A 23,273-nucleotide genomic window follows, 5' to 3' on the forward strand; every position below is an offset into this window, starting at 1 on the left:
ACGGTTATACGGTGATCAGTGGTGAAAGGGTTAACTAGGGGGCAATCAAGGGGTTAAAACATTTATTAGGTAGTATATGGGGGTCCCTGTCGCTATAAAACGCTGACGGCGAACCTAAATATTTACCTCACTAACTAGCGTCACCAGCGACACTAATACAGCGATCAGAAAAATGATCGCTTAGCGACACTGGTGACAGGGGGTGATCAAGGGGTTAAAACTTTATTAGGGGGGGTTAGGGGGGTACCCTAGACCTACAGGGGGGTAACAGTAACTGTGCTAACACTGTAACTGTCACAAACTGACACAGCAGTAATCAGAAAAAAAAAAAAAAAAAAAACTGCTGGTGTCAGTTTGTAACAGGGGGGGGGGTGATTGGGGGGGGATCGGGGGGCGATCGGGGGGGGGATCGGGGTGTAATGTGTGCCTGGCATGTTCTACTGTGTGTGTGTGTGTTAGTGCAGTCACTCACATGCCGTCTCTCCTCGGGCCGGAACGGAAACTACCGACCCGAGGGGAGATTACATCACTTCCTTTGCTGCTGTTTAGCATACAGCAGCAAAGGAGTGTTCCCATTGGCCGGCGGCGATCGCGAGGGGGGGGCCACGAACGGATGGCCTCCCCCTCGTCTCTGATCGCCGGGGGACAGAACGGGACCGCCTCGGGCGGCGGGGGGGGGTCCGATCGGACCCCCCACCCGCGGAAGGCAAATCACGTACCCTGTACGTGATTTTGCCTGTCCGTGCCGCCTTGCCGACGTACATCGGCGTGAGGCGGTCGTCAAGTGGTTAAGGAAGAGCAAGAAGCACATCAGAGATACAAATGATTTTCGTAATGACCAGGTTTTTAAATGGCAAAGCCAAATAGGGAAAACCGATATTGGCTTAACATATTCTACACCTGAGAAAGTAGTGAGAATGTACTCACAACAGGCCAATGCACCACCTGGGCCAGATAGTCAGAACACAGGCTACCAGGCCCAGAGAGAAGTTAATGGAGTAATGACCCCAAGATATCAAGATTATGCTGAAAAGAATACTGAATACCATCTACATACTCCATATAGAACGGACAGAAGACCCCCATTATAATAACCGGACACCACAAAATGAAAGTAGGAAACCGCAGTACTGGAAAAACAATAAGAAAACCCAGAACAAGGTACAGACCGCCATATGACCATAGAGGACCACCGTATGAATACAGAGACCAGAGAAGACCCATATATGAGTATAGAGAGAACAGGGCACCTCCTTACGAACATTATGGGCCAAGAGAAAGGAGCCCTGTCCGTGACTATGGCTATGGCCAAAGGAGAGGCCTACAAAAAAGTAATCACAGGCAGTATGAACGGAGTCCACTTCCTACTTATAATTATTATGCCCCCCTAACGAACAGAGAGGAAGAAGATAGGCAAGCTAGACAATACTCCACAAAATATATATACCCAGACTACAATAGGCCTTTTTTAGACAGGGGCAGGGAGAACCACCCACTGAGAAATTCAGACGAGATAAGACATTCCAGAAAAAGCCCAGAAAGAAGAGGGGACGGAGAGCCGGAAAGAGAGAACAAAAGAAAAAGGGAATAAAGGGAGAAGGCATTTTCAATTTGAGCGGCCAGACACTGACACATGAAGAGATTGGGGTTTTGGACAAAGGTCTAAAATATGCACCGACTAAGAATTTGGATAAATTTGAAACATACACTGGGATTCAGAAATTTGTGAGGAAATTAAATATTCAGAAATATATTGCGGGAAATCCCATTAAACATACAGATGCTGTGAACAATAGTATTTTACATAGTACTTTGAGGAATAGATCGGTTTTTAACCCACCCATTAAAGATAATAAACACATTGAGGTTTTTAAAAAAATCGTTGTAGAAGAAATTAAAGATTTGAAGATTAAAAAGAAAGAAGACCCAAAGTATATTAAAAGTGGCATTCGTAAATTGACCAAAAGGAAGGAGATCGTGATCCGGCCCGCGGATAAGGGAGGAGGAATTGTTATTCTGTCAAAGGAGCAATATCACAATTCAATGATGAATAAGTTAGATGATACTAATACATATACTAAATCATTGAGTAACCCTATGTTCAAATGTAGGAAGGCACTTGAACAAGTGGTGTATCTAGGGGTAAAGAAGAATATACTTAATAAAAAAGAAGCTAGATTCCTCATCCCGGATTCATGCCGCACACCGATTATATATTCACTACCGAAAATCCATAAAAATAGGACAGATCCACCTCCGAGACCGATAGTGAACGGGATCGATTCACTTACGTCTAGGATAGGTCAATATATAGACGTCTTCCTGCAACCAGTGGTTCAAAGTACAGAAGCATATCTTCGAGACACTAAACAAATATTACAAATCATAGACAAAATCCCGAAAGGAGGAAATACGTGGATTATGGCCACCGCGGATGTCTCGTCCCTATACACAATCATACCCCACCATTGAGCGTGCGAAGCCGCCAAATAGGGCTTGAGGAAATATACCAAGTTATCTTGTATGCAGAGGAAATTCCTAGTAAAATGCCTGGACTTCAGCCCCAAAAACAACTACTTCTGGTACAACAAAACATACTATCACCAGAGGACTGGAGTAGCTATGGGAGCCAAATTTGCCCCGAGTATAGCTGGGCTTTTTATGGCCCAATGGGAGGAAGAAAATGTCTTCAACGACCAACCGGCTGAATTGGTGATTTACAAAAGATACATCGACGACATTTTCATATTATGGGAAGGTGATGCTAACCAGTTGACCATATTTCTTGAGAAACTTAATCTAAATGATAGGAACATTAAACTCTCGTGGGACATGAGTGAGAATAAAGTAACTTTCCTGGATCTAGATATTTTACAAGAAGATTTTTCACTTAAGACACAAACGCACTTTAAAAACGTTGACAGGAATAGTTAGAGTTGCCATCATAAAAACTGGCTCTTTAATGTCCTGAAAGGCCAACTGATGCGACTGAGGAGAAACTGTACTAACCTTGAAGTCTTTTTGGAGCAGGCAGAGAAAATTTGAGCCAGGTTTACCTCAAAAGGCTATGATCTACGTCACACAGAGAACAAGATAGCAGAAGTGTCAGAGATGGATCGGAAAGCACTGATCAAGGATAAAGTGACACAAAAACGATCAGTGGATGGTGTACCGCTTATTCTTGACTATAGTGTACAACACAAGAGAATTGGAAAGATTATTAGACGTCATTGGCATATCCTGTTGGCCGATGCACAACTACAGGATTATCTTCACAGAAACCCTAAGTTCATTTACAGAAGGGCACCAACTATCCGGGATAAAGTAGTGAAAAATATTATAGATCCACCGAAGAAAGCTTTCACTTTTTTTACTGGCAAAGGATTTTTCCCATGTAAGAGATGTTTCGCATGTGTGAGAACGAAACGTCCAAATGAGAAGGTGTTCCACTTCTCATCTACGACTACGGGAGATACTTATGAGGTCCAAAATTTCATCTGCTGCAATACTGAGGGGGCAGTGTATGCCCTGGAATGCAGCTGCGGCCTGCAATATATTGGCCGGAAAAAAAGACCCCTTAAGGTACGAATTAAAGAGCACGTCAAAAACATTATAAATGGATACGATAAGCACAGCGTATCCAAACACTTTTTGCTGTGTCACAATAAGGACCCCTCCCACCTTAAGTTCTGGGGTATTGAACCATACATTAGACACTGGTGGGGGGACACAAGGTTAGGACCCTCAGCCAGCTGGAATCTAAATGGATCTTCACCTTAGACACTTTCTCGCCAAGAGGCCTAAACATTGAATTTGACCTCAACTGTTTTCTAGTGATTTTGAATTTTTTAATTTTTAATACCAATATTTTTAGTCTTTTTTATATATTGGGTATAGGTACATTCAATTTTATGTATATTAAAAATTCTTTTATTTTGGGGTAGTTGGGGCACCCCTCTCTCAGCATCTGTGTGTCACTCACAATTTCACCTCTATGTAAGATAAGTGTCTACAATGCCCATGTATACTATTCATCAGTTAGATGGTCGCTCACTCTTCATATATCTTATTTTTATTTCATTTTCTAGTTGCCATTAGTTTCTTGAATATATGCCTCCCTCTGAGATTATTACTGCTATATATATTTTTATGTATTGTGTGCATTGAGTTAGGTGATTGGCCCTGACCATATACTATGATGATGGATTGGCTATCAGGGGCTATGTGTTCCTTTATCGCCTATTCGTTTTAATTTTAATTTTTTATTTTTATTTTTTATGTTTGGTTTTTACTTTCCTTCCCTGTTCTTGTCAGCATAGATACCTCTCCCTGCCAATCGGGTTCTACATCTGTAATTTTTTTATTAAATTATTTATCTGCTCCGATTGAGCTTAGCACTCCACCTTTTATATGCTCTCACCCATTCATTGCCCATCTCTGTGAATTGTTTCACTTATATTTGATAAACAGAGCAGAGTTTGCCACTATTACTGTTTTTTCTTCCTCTGCTGACAGTTCTTGTCAGCACTACCGTTGATTGGCTGTTACATTTCCAGCTGATCACAGTTAATACCGCCCTTTGCTCCTCCAGACGTCCGCCCAGCCGTTTGGTTGATAACCAACAAAATGGCCGCGCCCGTCCAACCTCCAGGGAAATGGCCGCTATTGAATTATCTATAGACTTCTAGAAAATGGCCGCCCATTATATCCTATGGGCGAGCTATTTAAAGACACTCATTGTGTCTCCCTGCATCCCCTGATGAAGTCACATGATGCGTGACGTCACGCGTAGGGACGGGATAGGCACTCTATGCTGATTGCTGATATGAGCTCGCCACTCGTCTGTGATAAGGAATCGTTTTACCTGTTTTTATGTGAGTACCGTTTATGCTTATAAACCCAGCTTGTTGCCAACAATACTACACTATTTGGGACCTTCCTTTTGTTCTTTTCCCACTGGGGACCCCCCTATACCCATGGAGGGACTGAGTTCCTGTATGAGGCTGCCGGTCATAGAATAAAGGTTGTCACCCCCATTATCTGGTCTGACGTTGGTATCCCATCACCAGGAAGGATCTAGCCCCTGCACAAGGAGGAAGGGCTGTTATTCCTACTATTGGTTTATGCTGTTACCCCATTACCTGAAGGTAAGGGGCCACTACTTACAATTGTGTGGTGTGTTGCACGAAGAGGAAACATCACTATATACCTGTTCCAATCACCTCACCCCTTTTAAGAAGATTGCTATATGTGCACTTTATTTTGGACATTTTTACATTTTTTTCATTTGTCACATAGGATTTATTTTATTTTGATTTTGTTTTGCACTAGTCACTTTGTTCATTGTATGTTTGTCACCTGGCGTGCACATTACCTATATACGCCTGGTGTGCATTTATTTTGCATTACCCTACCAGCCCAGCCTAAGATTTAGTTCATTTCCTTTTTTTGCACTATATTTATTGGGGCTTTGTATTGTGTTTTGATTCACTATTATTTTGCACATGTTTCCGGTCACATGTGGGTTGATTAATTTACTTGTATGCTCTATCACAGATAATATTTATTAATATTAGCAGGATACCTTGAGCACTGTCACTTTTTTTATATTGTGTATCATTTATGTTATTGCATTAGTGCATCTACCGTTAGCACTGTCACTTTTGGTTTTATAGTTTTTAACGTTGATGCACTTTATTTATTATGTCCTTGTTGGATGAGCGCCACACCACGTTTTAATCTAAATGACCACGTAATTGTCATTCAAAGGGTGACAATGCAGAAAGCTGAAAATTGGCCTGGGCAGGAAGGGGGTAAAAGTGTCCGGTAGGCAAGCGTTTAAAGTTAGGGATGCTCCGATACCATTTTTTTTAACAACGATACTTTTTTTTAACCACTTAAGCCCCGGAAGATTTTCCTGCTTAATGACGGGGCTATTTTTTGCGATACTGTACTGCGTCGCTTTAACTGACAATTGCGAGGTCGTGCGACACTATACCCAAACAAATAGAGCTTTCTTTTGGTGGTATTTGATCACCTCTGCAGGCTTTATCTTTTGCACTATACACAAATAATAGTGACAATTTTGAAAAAAAAAAAAACAATAGGAAACAGAAAGTAATTTACTCCACTAAACAGCCACACACAGCTGATAAGCTCTAGTTGGCCACTTGTAAAGTTCCCTGTCCTGGAGGCGACTTCAAGTTGTTTTGTAAGTTGCCCCAAGTCGTGCTGTGATTCATACTCAAGTCGTGTCCAAGTTGCCTCCCAAAGTCGCGTTGGAAGTCGTGTTGCCCCTGTGTGAAAGGGCTCTTAGGGAGCACTGATGAGGAGACCCTGATGGTCACTGATTGGTAGCACTGATGGGCACTGATTAGCAGCATTGGTGGGCACTGATTGGCAGCACTGGTGGGCACTGTTTGGACTGCACTGATAATCAGGACACTTTCACACAAGCCGATTATCGCCTCTCCTCCTGCTGTCAACTTATCATAGTGATCAGCTGTGATTGGACACAGCAACCCCTTTGCAGAAACCTGCCTTTTTTTTTTTTTTGCATTGAGAGCTAAAGTACCATGTTAAAAGAGACAAAAACTACTGTACATCTTGAATAAATAACTAAGCGCGCACTTCAATCAAAATGCTTGATTAAATCATATTTATTCACATCACTTTTTCATCTAAAATCTTACAATGAATAATCATTTTAAAACTAAACCACAAAATAATAAATAGATTGAGCAAAAATGAAAAACATTCATATACATTTATCCAAAAATAACAAATTAGGGTATGGGGGAGCATTTGGGTATATGGCTATATTCTGCACTTGTTAATTACATCACAGAAAAAAGAGAACGTTCAGTCCACACAGATTCATAGGTCTGAATAATAGCCACTAAAGATTGGTCCACGGCTAGAAACCAGACTGCAGCCTATGTACATGAAATGATCCGAACAGAGACACATAGAATGCTAGGCTTTGTTGACCATATTTGACTATTCTCCAACTTGTCAGCTGGATTCATATGTTTTTAGACCCTACACTGTAAATTATAAGTGCCTCTGTCTACAAATACAGTGCTCTGGAGGGATTTCTAGTTAAACATTAATGTTAAATATTACTGTTTTAGTGAGACTGTCATACATTAAAAAAATGGGCTTGGCAGAATGGGGTGAAATTTGTCATAACACAGTGAAGCCTTGGACTGATTGGCTGAGAACAATGTCCGGGCTGGTACAGCTGTCACATATTTCAGACTGTCACTGATTCTGACAGACTGTTGGCAACATACTGTACACTGCACCTGTGCCTCCTGTGTTACCATAAACAACCATTTTTTATGCTGTAGAGGCAAACTGCCTGTGTACATGAAGCCTAAAAGACTGAAAAATTATGTTAAATAGAAGAAAATGTTTTGGAGCATTTGCTTGTATTCCTTAGGAACCCATTGCCACTCTGATCAAAAGATCAAATGTATGATTATTAAATAATGAACAGTTGGTATTATAACGTAATGATAGGCTATTCCTGATGGTAAAGCAAGAACTATGGTATAGACAGATCACTGGATAAAATCCATTGAAGATTTACAAAATGTAGAACTAAAATCAAACCCTTTTCTGTCAGCCTCTACAGAGCACACTTCCATGAAATAGTCAGATGTTAGTTTAATGTTTACTTCAATACATCACCCTGTAAAAATAAACTCTACAGTTGGCAAACGATGTACAAGCCAGTTTTGTGCAGTATAATATTTTTTATTCAAATCTTTCTTTCTATATATGATTGCTTCCTCAGCTCCATATTAATACAATGATGGAATGATGGAATGCAAGTAGATCCAGATGTGAGAATGCAGCAAGACTAATAATTAAACACAGCTCCGGAAACTGATTAGGCAAACATGTCCTATACAAGATGCAGCTAGAAAATTGAAATGCCTGCACTGCGGTGATTGTAATAAAATTTTGTTCCTTTGCCCACAATCACTGAATCACTGAAAAAAACACATGAATGTAAATCACTGGCTGGTCTTCAAGGGAACAAAAGCATTGCCAATGCTGGATTAAAAATGCTGCATATTCAAAACCACAGAATAGAAAGGCCACATGATGAGCAAGGTGGTGGTCCCACTGTACTAGTGGGCTATGGCATATGGGGGATCACTCCTTCTGCTACAAAAAGACCCATTTCAGGTAGAACACTGCCTAGGCCACAATGTAGACTGACGTATAAGAACTGGAGCAAAGGAAATTGGTGAACCTCAACAACTAATTCCATCTACGATTGGTATCTGTACATCTCTAAACTTATGTAAAACATTTTTCTTTGCTACAACCTTTGTAAACAATGTTCCATATCGCTGTAGAAAGTTCATACTTGGACTCCTTATGGCACTGTTCTCTCTCCCTTCTAATTTTCTCACTGTCATTTCTTCTGTTGCCAACTGGAGCCTAACTGGGGCTTCATCTACAGAGCAGAGCATCTGCAAGCTGAAAGTTTTCACACACAAGCTGATATCACTAAGGGGCATGTTCATAAAACAAGCGGTAGTGCTCAAACAGCTTAAAAAAGGCACATTTATAAAGCACAGCGGTATGCTTCACAAATGAGCTGGGCACTTTGCTTACTTTGGCACTCCAAAGCAAGCATGATTAATGACAATGGATGCAATGAATGGTGGAGTAGGGGTGTACAACAGGAGTAGGGGAAGCCAGTCACATGAACTGCCAGTCATATAAACAGCCTCTCTCCCCCTCTTACAAAACCTTCTGTGCAGTGTTGTTGTAGAGGAAAACACAGGTGCCACAATGCAGCCCACATTTTATGAACGAAGTTTGAAATGCAGATGCAGTGTGGACACGGCGGTATCCTGCAAAGAGTGATATCTATTTTCCATTATACAGTTTATGGTCCACTAAGACTTTTATCAGAAGATGAAATGTTCTAGGTGCCATAGCAAGCAGTATTATTGCAGGACTATGATTGTATACCCTCTTCCCGCTGACTGTACGCATATATGTGACCTCTTGGTGGGTGGGCTTTAACGCAGAGAGGCCACATATATGTGTCCCAAATGTAAACATTCAGTGCTGAGAGCGAGCACCCTGTGCACCCCCAGCACAGTTACCGGGGGGCACCGGAAAGCTCCTGATGCATACTTGCGACCCGGAGCTTTCTGATCATATGACCACTGTGACAGCCAATCACAGTGGTCACATGACCTGAATGCCTGCCTCCACCTCCTGGCATTAAGAAGCTCTTAAAGTGCTAGGAGGTGGCGACGAAAAAGGGTTTAAGCATTAAGAGTTTTTTTTCTGAATATTTTCCATACACAAAACTGAAAGTCTTTATTGACTCTGATATTGATGTGGATCGCATTGTTGAAAACATTTCTCCACATAGTAGGGGTATGTACAAATGGTGAAAATCCACACTGCCCAATCAATAGTAATGATTTGTGTCCAAGATTGTTTTTTGTACATAACATTGGAGCAAACTGTTGGTTTTGTAAAAGAAAAAACTATACCTGAATATAGGTCAGCATAGTTGCACAACATCCTCAGTTGTGCTGCTGATTTAATGGCAGATTTTCTATCTATATAAATCTACCCAACAGTGACATTTAAGTATAGGGGAGATGCTGGAAGATTGCAAAGGCCACAGGCTGTGGACTCCAGTAATGAGATTTCTGCCCTTGCATTTCAGGAGTTGGTGTTCCGCCTGTTGTATTCTGTTGAGAATGTTGAAGGAGTCTTTAGATATAATGGCAGAGTCATGTAAATTCCAGAAACTCCAGTGAGGAGAGCTCTTCACTGGATTCCCTGAGAAAGATATGTACTATTGTTAGTACATATAATATATATACTACATGATATATACTATTATTAGCAGGGCTTTTTCTCAGCCAAAATATCAATGATGAGTGGACAGAACCTTAAAGCTGCATTGGTGGACTGAAAGATATATTCAGCTAAATTAGTTTGTTTCTGGAGTCACTGAGAACAATCTTGCCCATCTTGAAACACCTCATCTTCATAGGTAGACTATTGTGAACATTAAGCAAGTAGCATACATTAAACTTTTTTTTTTCTTTTCACAGAGAATCAAGGGTAAACCCCATATGACGTACAAAGAATAGTCAGGTATTTGTATGCTTGTTGCCGACATACTAAAAGTGCCCTTTGTCATTGAATCAGAGTAATTCTGATGTGTGAAGAGGTATAAGCCGCATGGTGCATAAGCTACTAGTGAACTGACTTGCAGTTTCATGAATGTGAGATCAGGCCACAGAACGGTCACCTATGGTGTTTAAAGAAAAACAAGGAAAGATGCAGGTGCCACTGCCGACAACCTTCTAAAAATGCCAGTTGCTAGGCTGGATTTGAATTTACCATTTTCTGATTTACTGCCCTTGAACAAGTATGCAACCAGTGAAGGCAGGGCTCCTAATCTGTGTTGTGGGTGAGTTCCCCAAAGTATTGAAGGTACTGGTTCAACATGGAAGTCAAACAACTAGCATTTTAGGAGGAGAGGTCAGAACTGACATGTTCCATCAGTACCAGTTTCCTTTAAATTAGATAAATTGAATATTTTTGTATTTTAAATAAAATATAACAAAAAAAGATCATCATTTAAGTACTGACAAGTCACAGACTATACAAAAACACTTCTTTTCACATTGCTTTTTGTTTCTATATCGTTCTATTATATCACTAGAATCAAACACCTACCACCAAACAGCACTTTGTTTCCTTGCACAGATTTTCTATCCAATGGCTGCTAAAACATTTTAATATTATAATGTACAATGTCAATGAGGGTGTCTAAATGATTTTTTGGTTGTTGGGTCCTCCAAGAACAGAGATAGCAAATAATACAATAGGGAGATGCAGCTTGAGACCCATCCAGCTTGTCAAGCACAAATGCACCTGAACCCCCCCCCCCCCAGACTATGGGGGTTCTATTACTGCCTGAACAGAGTATTGGGTGGTCCCCACATGCTATTTCTTGGTATAAAGGATAATTAAAACCAAGGCCAAACAAGTAACATAATGCACCTTACTAGTCCTTAGATGTGGTAGCTTGGTAAGTTTTCTTTTTTCACATTAGGAACATTTTCTCCAAGTAGAGAAAATACATGTTGATCTTGAAAAAAATCAGTGTCATTATCACCTGTAAGCTGACGTGGTAGCATAAAACATGTTCAGCCCATCTGTGAAAATGACTAATCTCATCACTGCACATGTATTGTAGATGAGCAAAGACGTTTTTAGTCCAGTTTGGGTGGCAACCATGGCTCCCTCCAAAGATACAGTGGAGGAGTAAGTGTAACTAACCAGGAACAGGCAGTGCGTTATTCACAGAACTAACAGGTAAATATAGAGTGGGGGGGTTACTGCAGAATGAATTACCTATGAAATTCCTACTTCTACAACAAACAAAATGTCACATTCTCATTCACAGAGCTTGTTCTCTCACATTGCAATAATAGTCATAATGTACGGCATTGCTGTGTAAAACTTGGTATTAAGACAACACTCTCAGCTATTCATATATATCGTTCAATAAGTCACTGCAAAGTTCCACAACAACCACCACTGAATATGCTACATGTACAATATCTGTAAAAATACTGGCAGACCAGTACTTGTATAATGATTGCACATTTTATCTGGTTATATTGGACAGTCCCAGACTATTACAAGCGGCAATATTTGCTAAAATGGATATGTGAACTGTGAACATATTTGGTGGGCTGAAGAAAACGCATGTAACAAGCCTATAGTGATAGCATATGGAAGCTACTTTTGCTCTCCTGCCCTGTCAATGCTCATTGCCTGGGTGTCATGCTGTCCAATAGCTTCCAAGGCACTGACATGGAAAAGGTATACAGGTCAGTAGTTCTGATGTCACTTTGACTTTCTAACCTGTGTGCTGGACCTTGGTCAGTGACTCCTGGTGCCTACCCATAGCAGCATACCAATGGTTGGTTGCTCCGCCCCCAACCAACCCACAGGACCACTTAGAACTCTATAAAAAAAAAAAGAATTGGTCCCCCCAGGCATTCTTGTAACTAGTCTTCAGAACCTTAAGGATTATAGAAGGAAGGGTGTATGCTGCCATGGGTAGGCACCAGGAAAGGAAAATTACAGAAAGGTAAGTATTCAATTTTCCGTTTTCCTGGTTCCTCCATGGCAGCATACCAATGGTAAATAACTTGCTTACAGGGAGGGTTACTGCAATAAAGACATTTAATGAGATTACAGAACCGACAGTTGCAAGGTCTATTTCCCAAAATCACAGGAAGTAAGAACCGCTGGGTCTAAGCTATAGTGTGTCATGAAGGTGCTAAAGGAGGACCAACTAGCCACCCGGCCAATTGTTTCAGGGGAGACCCGTGCTAAAGCTGCCCAAGAAGAGGCCATTCCTGAGTGAGCACTGACTGCATCTGGGACAGGAAGACCACTAGCCCGGTACGTCTTCTGGATTAGCCTCACGATCCAGCTAGCCAAGGTTGTCCTGGATGCTGCCATTCCTTTTTTAATGCCTTTAGGAATAACGAATAGACATTGATCCTTGCGGTACTGCTGTGTCAGCTCTAAGTAGTGCCTTAGGGATCTAGCTACTTCCTCCTCGAAGACTGGAAGAACCCATGCTTCGCTGAGATGGTAGACTGAAGGCACCTTGAGAACAAACTGGAGAATGGGCTGCAAAACCACCCTGTCTGGGAAAAAAGGTAATGTATGGCTCCTGCACCCCTAGTGCTTGAATTTTCAACACCCTTCGACCTAAGGTGATGGAGATTAGGAAGGCCGCTTTTAAGGTAATATCTTCCAGAGCGCATTCCGCGGTGGGTGCAAAAGAAGGGTTTGTTAGAGCATTAAGCACAACGGTTAAATCCCACTTTGGGTATAGCGATTTCCTGGGAGGTCTAAATCTTAAGACTGCTCTTAAAAAATGCTCTATGAGAGGATTCAGTGCCCACCATGTGTCCGTTGACACTTGAACTTTTAGGGTATTAAGTTCCAATCCTAGGTCTAATCCATTTTGTATAAAAAGCAGTACATTCTGGACTCCTGGTTCTAGTGGATTGAATTGGTTGACCTCTGCTATCTTTTCCATATCCTGTGGTAGGTGGCATTGATGGATGATTTCCTTGCATGTAATAAAGTTTGGATAACCTTATGAGAACACACTAATTCGCCCAACCTTTTCCGCTCAACTTCCCGGCCCTCAAGTCTAGGACCTCTGGGTGTGGATGGAAGAAATTATCTTGAGATAGGAGGTTGTACACGCATGGAAGGGGTAAAGGCTTGCACAGAGCCAGCATGACTAGGAGCGTGAACCGCGGTCTCTTTGGCCAGTATGGAATGACCGCCAGTATCGTGACCTTCTCTACCGTTAGGCGCTGGAGAAACCTCAGTATCAGAGAGATCGGAGGAAATGCATATTCCATCTGAAATTCCCAAGGTTGGACTAGGGCATCTGCTGACCTTGGGGATGGGAATCTCGTAAAAAAACAGAGGCGTCTTCATGTTGTGTGGGGAGGCAAAAAGATCTAGCTGGGGTGTGCCCCACTGCTGACATATCCAGTGAAAGATATCCGGATTCAGAGACCACTCATTGTTGCTGCTGAACGTTCTCGAGAGGCGATCGGCCAATTGATTTTCGGGAGCTGGATAGGAAGCTCACATTCCTCTCGGTCCATGTTAGAATTGGGGCTACCTCGTTGGTTAGGGATCTGTTTTCCCCCTTGGTTTTGAACGTAGGCTACTGCCGCCCTGTTGTCCATCTGCAGCAATATAGACTTGCCTCTGAGAAGAGGGGCTAGATGTATTATTGCCATCCATGCTGCCCTCAGTTCCAAGATGTTCGATACCATGCCTTCTGTATTGAATTGCCATTTTCCTTGTACTAACTGATCTTTGTAGTGTGCCCCCCACCCTAACTTGCGTCTGAGTAAGAGTGGTCCATGAGATGGGCCCAAGGGGGCAGTGATCCAGAAGGTTGGATGGTCTCGTCCACCACCAGAGGCTGGACTTCATTGTGAGAGGGATCAGTATCATCTGGTCTAGGTGCTTCTTCCTCCACTGTAATAGGAAACCTAGTTGGAATCCCCATAAATTCCACCTGGCCCATTTCACCATTGGTATGCATGACGAGAGGGATCCCAGGAGACTTAGACAGTCTGATGCTGGCATGGACCAGCTTGCCAATGCCCTCTTTACCTTCTACATTAATATAGGGATCTTTTCTGGTGGAAGTGATACTGCTCTCTCTGGGGTGTTGAATAATGCCCCAAGATATATCATTGTCTGAGTATGCATGAGTTGACTTTTTGAGTAATTGATCAGCCATCCAAAGTTGATCAATGTGTTTAGGACCAGTTGCACATGCGTTTCCAGAGTCTTCCTGTGCTGGGATAGAATCAGTGTGTCGTCCAAATAATGTAGGACCCATAGGGGCCACTAATACCTTTGTGAAGGTTCTGGGTGTCATCAAGATTCCAAAAGGATGACATTGAAACTGGAGATAGAAGAAAAGGCTGGAAGTCTTGATGAACAGGTATGTGAAGGTATGCATGTTGGAGGTCTATGGAGACCATCCAATCTCCTGGTTGTACCAAAAATATCACTGTGTTTAGGGACTCCATCTTGAAGAAGTGTTCCACACGAATGTATTTGTTTAGCCTTTTCAGATCCAACACAGGCCTCCATCTTCCCGACTTCTTGGGGACTAAAAAGACTGGGGAATAGAATCCTGAGTGCTTCTCCGAATCCTGGACTAGTACTATTGCTTGCTGATGTAGTAGTATTTACACATACTGAAGCAAAATTTCTTTTTTCTCTTTGGATTTTAGTGGACTGGAAGGAACAATGTGGAGGACAGCTCCTGAACTTCCAAAAATGGCCTTGAAGGACTGTGGAGGTGACCCACTGATCCATACAATTTTCCACCCAAATCTGAGCGACTACTGGGCTCCTACTGGACCGGCTTGGGTGGGAAAGGAGTCAAAAAGACTTCTGGTTCTCATTTGCGGATGTTGAGGCCTTGGGCTTCTCCATTTTGAGAAAAAGTGGCCTGAGAGCCCTTCCAGCCTCTTTTGTACTCCCTACCTGGATGGTATGCTCTGGTATCCCTTGTTCTTTGTTGAGTGGCCGTGTTGCAAATCTTTTTTTCCTGTTTCTATCCTGGGAGATTAGACCACTCTTCCCCCCTGTGTCTCTATTAATTGCCATATCTAATTTATCACCAAACCGAGCTTATGGTCATATGGTATGCGACACCAGGTCTGTTTTGATGATGGGTCTGCTGACCACAGTTTTAGCCACAGTGCCCTCCTGGCCGTGATTGAATATAGCATGGCCCTGGCGCGGAGCACTTCAGAATATCTATGGCTGCTTCAGCCATAAAATCTGAAGCTAGCTTTAACTCATCGAGTGCCTTAATGAGTTCGTCTGAATCTACGCCTTGCCTGAGGGCTGTTTCGATATAATCTAACCAAACTTTGGTGGCTCTAGAAATTGATGTCAAAGCCACTGCTGGTTTGCACGCTCCCCCCACTGCTTGATAGGTTTTTTTTTAAGATCTAAGTCGATCTTACGATCAAGGACATCCTTTTCTTTGCCTCTTGTAGCTTCTAGGAGGCACTGGCCACACACTAATTTCCCCGGGAGGGCTTGCTTTCCAGAAACCCAACATGATTTATTTCCTGGATGTGCGGACTTGCGCTGGGGATCATGTCTACCCGAGGTATGATGATGTGACCTCTGAGAACTGCGGGAGGCATGAGTGGAGGATGAGTGTGTGTCCTGAGCTTCCATGGCCTCTTGATCTCCCATCTGGAGAATTTCTGTGGGAAGATCTGCGGGATGATCCATGGTGCGGGCTGCAGCAAAAAGAAAACATTTTTGCTTCAGCATCCCCGATATGCTCTTTTTTGGAAGAAAAGGAAACTTACCTGCCTGTTGCAGCCCCCTACCTAGTGGTATGTTGAGGATCTTTTTGATGCGGCATCGGGCTACTGGAGGCAGCTAAAAATATCACAATATCACATTTTTGTCTAATATCCAAGACAATGTAATTAACATTGAGGGGGGAAAGGGGAAAACAAAAAAGTATTTTTATATATATATATATATTGGCCCGGTTCCATTTAATATATAGCAAGGCAGGGAGAGGTACTGATCCCAAAAAAATAGAGGGCACTCTCCTTGCGGAGATGTGTACCCTCTGACAGCTGGCTCCATATGAGCTGTCAGCCTTATATATATATATATATATATATATATATATATATATATATATATATATATATATATATATATATATATGAGCCGATTAGGGTGTACCAAGATGGCCGCGGTTAGCATCAACGTGCTACTGCGCATGCGCCGTGATGTCATACAGCGACTCCGACCACCGAGGCGGCTAAGCACACACAGGGAGGGTACACGCTGCTGCTCCACGTGGGAATGCTGCTAGGAGCCTCTAGACAGGGGAAAGAAATCTGAGGAGACCCACTCACAAGATGTCCAGGTGAGACATGACGACAGTTTGGAAAAAATGAGAATACAAAAGGCTCCTAGATCCCTTTTTAGCCCCCAAAAAGATCCACAGAAAAACAGAGCTCACATACTTATATGGCGCTTTTAGCAGCCCAAGTGATGGGACTCTATCCTGCAGGAGAGCATGAACCTGCAATGGTTACACCATATGGCGGTAAAGCAGGGGCTGATCTGTGATCCTGCAGGAATGAGGACAGGAAAAAGAATGCCTGGGGGGGGCAACTCTTTTTTTTTTTTTAATAGAGTTCTAATTGGTCCTGTGGGTTGGTTGGGGGCGGAGCAACCAACCATTGGTATGCTGCCATGGAGGCACCAGGAAAGTAGCAAAGCCATAAACAGTCAGGCACATAGCAGGTCAGTATCGACCCCCCCCTCCTTCTTTACTACCCTAATGACCGGTTTTCTTTAAAACGCATTAAAGTTGTTGGATGCTGTGGACCACTATTTGCATGATTGTTGTTTTTCCTCATACAGGACACATTTGAACCAATCCTTATAATGGTTTATTCTCAAAAGCCTCTGCCACCATTCTCTCCCTCATCCAAGCACCCTTGCTTTTAATAGTTCTGAGACAGTTTTCCTCTATGCTGGGCCACAGGTATTGATTTTTATTGACATTTGACTGATAATTACACACATGTAAATGAATATTGCTATTTTTGTGTGCCGTAAAAAGCAGATGTCACGTGGCAGACACAATAGGAACATTAATGCCACCTTCACACAGGCGTTTGGCAAATCCCAGCACCAGAAATCTACTGGTGCCTGCTGCTGGTTTAGACAGCTGTGAACAGATAGCAACTATTCGTGCCTATTTGTACCTATTCGCAAAGTGAGTAATCATCTGCAATGATTGCGGCTGGATGCACACAAAGCTGCTATCCGCTCAAAGTTGTCAAACCCAACAGCAGGAATCAGTAGATTCCTGTGGCTAGGATTTGCACCGTAGCTAAATACCAGACTTAGATGTGAGCAAGTGCAGTGACAGAGACTTGTCGGCAAGAGTGTTTATTTAGGGTCATAGGAACTGAATAATAAATCCTTCCACATGCCATGCGTACCCACCACATGCACATGACCATGACTGGACCAATATTCCTCACTTATTTCTCATTGCTGTCATCAGTGTGGTGTAATGACCAGTATTTTCATTCCTATCTGTACACCCCAAAATACTATTGCCTCTAGTATATAAATAGGTAGTATGGCTACTAAGAACCTCCTTCAAAAAGATACACATCTGAACAACCTTGGTGTATTTTATTTGTCAATTTAGACCTACAACAAATACAAGGTAGGTTAAAATTACACAGGAGATTTTCATCTTTAAACCATCACCTAATTTGAAGCAAACTGAAATCAATATGCTGCAAATAGAATGATTGTCAACAATTATTAAACCCTCTTAGGCCTTGTTCACAGGCCTTTAGCTTATATAGGAATAGTGTGTACGCCAGATTTTGAAAAGTACTTGGCAAGCTTGAAGCAGCTTTCGTGAGGTCTTTAAAGAACTCTTTGGTTCCAGTTTGGAAATGTTGTAGCAGAAGTCCAGGAAAACGGCTTTTGGTCCTTACAAAAAAAAGCTTCGCAATTAGGTGAACCATTTACAGAATACAAATGTACAAAGAGTTCAATGAATGGGCAGGGATAGAGGAAGGACAGATGAACAACACTGTGGCTTTAATGTATGAGAGCTGCAGCTCTTACATCTGTGGGCGGCTGTAGATATGGCATATAGTATATACTATCTGACTAAATGAAAGTGCAAATTGACATGAATGGGCAACCATTCTAGCCGTGGACTACACTTCATTAGAGAAAACATTCATGTTACATAACCGTAAGGACCAAAAGCCGTTTTCTTGGACTTTTGCTTTACATACAGATCTTAATGAAAGTACTGATTGTCAATTTTAAGAATCTTCTAACAAGGTTTAACAAGCTTCCAGCAGGCTTCACAATGCTGAGGTAATGGAGTCTTCTAGCAGCTTGTCCCCAAACTGGAGCTGAATAATACCTTAAAGGCTCCAGGGAAGTTTGCTGAAAGCTCTTCAAATGCTTTAAAAAGTTTGCTGTACACAGTTTGCTGTACACACTGCTCTTATAAAAGCAGAGGCTTATGTAAACAAGGCCTTAGGGCTCATTCACACATACAACCAGAGTGCAGTAACAGCAGGCTGTTGAGCCATGGTTTTACCAAATATAAAGAAAAAGAATTGCGCTAGGTGCATAAACAATATATGAAAAATACTTATGTAGAGAAACCGTGAAAAGAGACCTGCTGCTGAACACTATAACCCCGATATGAGAGCACAAAAGATAGATATAAAATGAACAGTGCAGCGCTGGACATATGACACAAATTGTGAAATGTGATATGTCAATGAATCAAATAACCAACAATAGTGAATAACATCCAATAAAATAATATTGACATCAAATCGGCTGATACTGTATATGGTAAATCAATTAAGTGCTCATAAAATGTTGCAGAGACATGATAAAATATATAATATAGTGAGGAAACAGTTCATATGATAAAAGTGAAGGTGAAATAGAGTCCAAAATTAATGATATTCAAAGTGGGACCCTGGGTCAGTATTCCACCGCTAGTGCTGCCCACCACCTGGTGATAAAGTAATGGAGGCTTACCGGAAAGCCTGCGACCACCCTTATTCAGAGGGGTCAAAACAGGCATAGTAGAGATGTATGGACCACAGGGGATGTCCTGCGGGAGACACTGCTGAAATCTCTCCAACCTCCTTCATGGAAAGCTAATCAGCGACAACAAGGAGCACTTCACAAGATGTAGTCCCTGCTAGTTAAAAAAACATTTACATAAAATTCCTGCTAGGAATTTTATGTAAATGTTTTTTTAACTTCAATAAATCAGCCATAGATTCTCTGCACTAGTGGCTATTTGATTCATTGACATATCACATTTCACAATTTGTGTCATATATCCAGCGCTGCACTGTTCATTTTATATCATGGTTTTACCAACCTCTGACTGCCAACCTTAAAAAGGGTATCCAGCCACTCAGGGCTGCACACATGCCACAACAAAAATGTAACCGCATGTTGCATTTGGCGGGTGGCAACCTATTTAAGTATATGCAACCCGCATATAATGCATGTGGTTGCGGTGCTGTGGTTCAGCTTTTAATGGGTTATAATAGGCGGTGAGGAGGGGACATATCACCACCTCACCGCCTGTCAAAAACCCTCTGAAAAGCAACCACTGCTTTTTATAGGGTTGAAAAATGGCCGCTGCGTGTGAGAATGAGTCCTTAGTATCAAGAATTTAAAACTGGCTGTCTAGCTCCAGTCATAATTTAGTAATGCAAAGAGAGTAAGGTTCTGGCTATAACTATGGCCTTAGTATACACACCCATAAATATGTATAACGGCTGTTAAAGTCAATACAACTTTCTAAAGTCAATATAAATATATAGAAAAAAATCTTTGGCCCTGTACCAGTATTTTTAAGGACAATAAAAATATACCTAAAAGATCAATCTGATGGACAATAAACTACCCTTTTTTAGGTTTATGCTCAAACAAGGTGTTCCTATAAATGATTCTTGCTCACGCATTAGATCACAGGTGGGATCAGTCAATTTATTAGCCTCCGAAAAACTCTAAGGGCCTGTTTATGTCATAGCGCTGTGGTAACACATACACATTATGTGGTGTCATTCATTCTGAATGGCATCCCAACAAACATTGCTGATGGATGTGTTTTACAAATGAATAGGCTGCCTTGATGCAATACGCATTAACTGATATATTATGGACACAGAGTGCAATATTTTGGACCAGGTAGACACTTGCGTGTGATGAACAGAATTATATAATGATTTAGGCCAAAAAAAAAAAGCAGAACGGTAAGTTAAAATGCTTTTATGAAAAGACTCCTTCAAAACTTTAAATCTGGACAGGCTGTAGTTACCGCTGACATCTTTTATTTTAGCTGGATAATGCCAAGAGCCCTTATATTACTTAACATGCTGCCTTTGTCTTAAACAACCTTATATCTTAAACAAGGCAATGTGGGTTGTTGTATCCATTCAGTAGGATTAGTGAGAAAGCAAAAAGTGAAAATCCCATCATGTTGCACAACACAATAGTCAACATTAAGCCTCGTACACACGGTATGATTGTTGGCCAACCGAGCGTCTGATTTTTGTCAAAAAGGCTTGTGCCAGGATCTTGTCTTGCATACTAACGTTGCACAAATTGTCGTGCCACAAACACGAACGTAGTGACGTACTAGGAGGAATTTCAGCTCTTGAGCATCACCCTTTCGGCCCGTTCTGCTAAATTCATGTTTGGTGAGCATTGATTACAAGCATGCATGTTTGTATTTTCAACTTTTGTGTGATGGATTTGTGTACTGACCAACCCGAAAATCTGACGGGGAGCTGTCGTTTGACAAAAATCTACTAGCCTGTCATCCATTTGTTGGCCGAAAATTGGAAAACAATTGTTGAAAGAAGTGTACGAATGGTAAGAACTTCGGACAACAGTCTGTCAAACGACAATCCCCTTTTGATTTTCGTACTGTGTGTACGAGGCTTTACCTAAAAAAAAAAAAAAAAAAAAAAAAAAAAAAGGTGGGGGGAATATTGGGGTAGAAAATGTCATTTTTTTCTTAGTTCAGACTAGGAAATTAAAGCTGTAATTTGAATGGATGCTTTTCCAACACAACCTTCCATTTATTTATGTGTGTATTGTGTGTATGTTTGTATTGTGATTTGACTTTTGCTTAGTCCCTAAGAATCGATCGTCGTTCCTTTTTCTTTTTAATTATAAAAATAAAAAAAATCATCCACATTACCTTATTATGTTGGCTAAAGCCTGTGCCTTCATGTAGCCTTTATAGTGCTCCAGCCACCTATACACTGTAGAGGCTGCCATTTTGCAAACTGATCCAGTATACCATTTTTCCAAGGTCACCAGTTAATAAATAGAAACTGCATTTTGTCTGTTGTTTCAAGGCACAAATTTGATTTATAAACAAAAAGGGATTTACCTTCCCCCTTTTCTAATATTCTTGGCCTTGATCAGACCACATTTTCTGACAGAGTGCAAAAGGATCTGCCTCAATATGCTTCATGTATAAAAGAGGAAATTCTGAGTTACTGCCTGTAGAAGCACTCATATTTGTTTGTAGCGGCAACAGAGCAATGGCAAGATTTACATTTTAACCCCAACTTACTATTATATAGTAGGCTCAGCCAAAAAGCATTTTTTTTCCAGATATTTAAATACTCAACCAGATTATCCCAGCAAAACCGGCTGAAGGCTTTGTTTACCAAAAACATTTCAAAACAATACATTTTAAAAAATGTTGGAGCATATTTTTTTCACATAACATTAAAGATCAGAAGCAGTCATCTCTGGAGCAACATTTTATCTTCATGCCTAGCCATAAGTTTACAAATTATATTTATAAATTATTGGAAGTACACTGTGAAAAAAGTATACCTCATGTATAAAAATACAGAATAAATAACAATTACTTTTATTCCCCAAAAGCACCTGTTTTCATTTGATCACATTCCCAGGTTTGGACCTGTGTAAAGAATCTCAGCTTACCACTCAGGAAAAGGAGAGGATGAATCAACTGGTACACTTGGAGAAGGGGGTGGGGGTTGTATTAAAATGATTTAGGTTTATCCCAATTTGGTGCCTACTCTATACTACACCAGCTTTCAAGAGGAACATAGTAGATGATATAAACAACCAAAATGTACAAATGGTTTTTATCCTAATTTAGTTGGAAACATTGGCAGACCACTATGGCTCAAACCTTTCAACTGACAGTTTGCAAAACAAATCATTTTCAGTAACTACACTACAGTACAGTATGATTGTACAATCAAGTTCTCTTGACAAACTACCAAAACTTCCACATTTTCTGTGTTTCATATTCTGCTGACTTCCTAAAACTACCAGGTATTGCTTGATATTCAAAAATCTTGATTTTCTTTGCTGCAAAGCAGAAACTTATTTTTTCCAGAGATACTTCCAGATCTCAGTTTAGAATAGTATAAAAGTTGTGAGATATATCTGTGTTCTACTAAAGAATGATTGCGAGACTATACTTCCCTGATATCTTGTTTTCAGAATTCTTAAATCCAGAGCTCCAGAGTTGAAATGTTACAGACTTTTACAGTCACACTGACAATGTTGTAAGTGCTTTGGACTTACTCAAGAACTTTTTTTTTTTAAACTCCGGAGTAAAAGTAAACTGGAACGGTGACTGTCTTCTTCCAGATGGTGACTAACTACTACGGTAGGTTTTTATAATATCCTTGATGAGACGTCTGCAGATGGGACAGCAGGCATTGTTCATTTTCTTGAGTTTCAAACCACATGTATAGCACAGACACATGTGTCCACAGGAGTATATGACTGTGTCTACCATGTTTTCATAGCAGATGGTACACTCATCGTTCCAGGTTCCTGAGACAGATGGTGAAATGGGTGACTCTGGCATGCTCACTGGAGAGTTTGGAGCTGTACCTTCGAGAAAATAGAGATGGTTTGGTTATTCGCTTTTAATTTTACATTGCACAGTATTTTGTAGTGTTTAACAGCTGAATTCTAGCATACCTGCATGAACTGTGGATTTCATAAAAAGTCCTGTAGCCTAAAGTCACCTTTGTACTAAGGGGACAAATTATAAACAG

The 23,273-nt window shown here is 41.2% G+C and overlaps 1 protein-coding gene across 2 annotated transcripts in view; it reads right to left on the reverse strand.

The window, feature by feature from the left end:
• Nucleotides 1-6,643: 6,643 nt before the first annotated feature.
• NEURL1 (neuralized E3 ubiquitin protein ligase 1) overlaps nt 6,644-23,273 on the reverse strand; it is a 388,964-nt gene continuing 372,334 nt past the window's right edge. For both annotated transcript variants that reach the window (XM_073596116.1, XM_073596117.1), the window contains exon 6: nt 6,644-23,106. In XM_073596116.1, coding sequence (XP_073452217.1) covers nt 22,865-23,106 — 242 coding nt within the window. In that variant the 3' untranslated portion in view covers nt 6,644-22,864. The remainder of the gene's footprint in view (nt 23,107-23,273) is intronic.

Source organism: Aquarana catesbeiana, linkage group LG08, assembly GCF_042186555.1.
Source record: "Aquarana catesbeiana isolate 2022-GZ linkage group LG08, ASM4218655v1, whole genome shotgun sequence".
Lineage (NCBI taxonomy): Eukaryota > Metazoa > Chordata > Amphibia > Anura > Ranidae > Aquarana > Aquarana catesbeiana.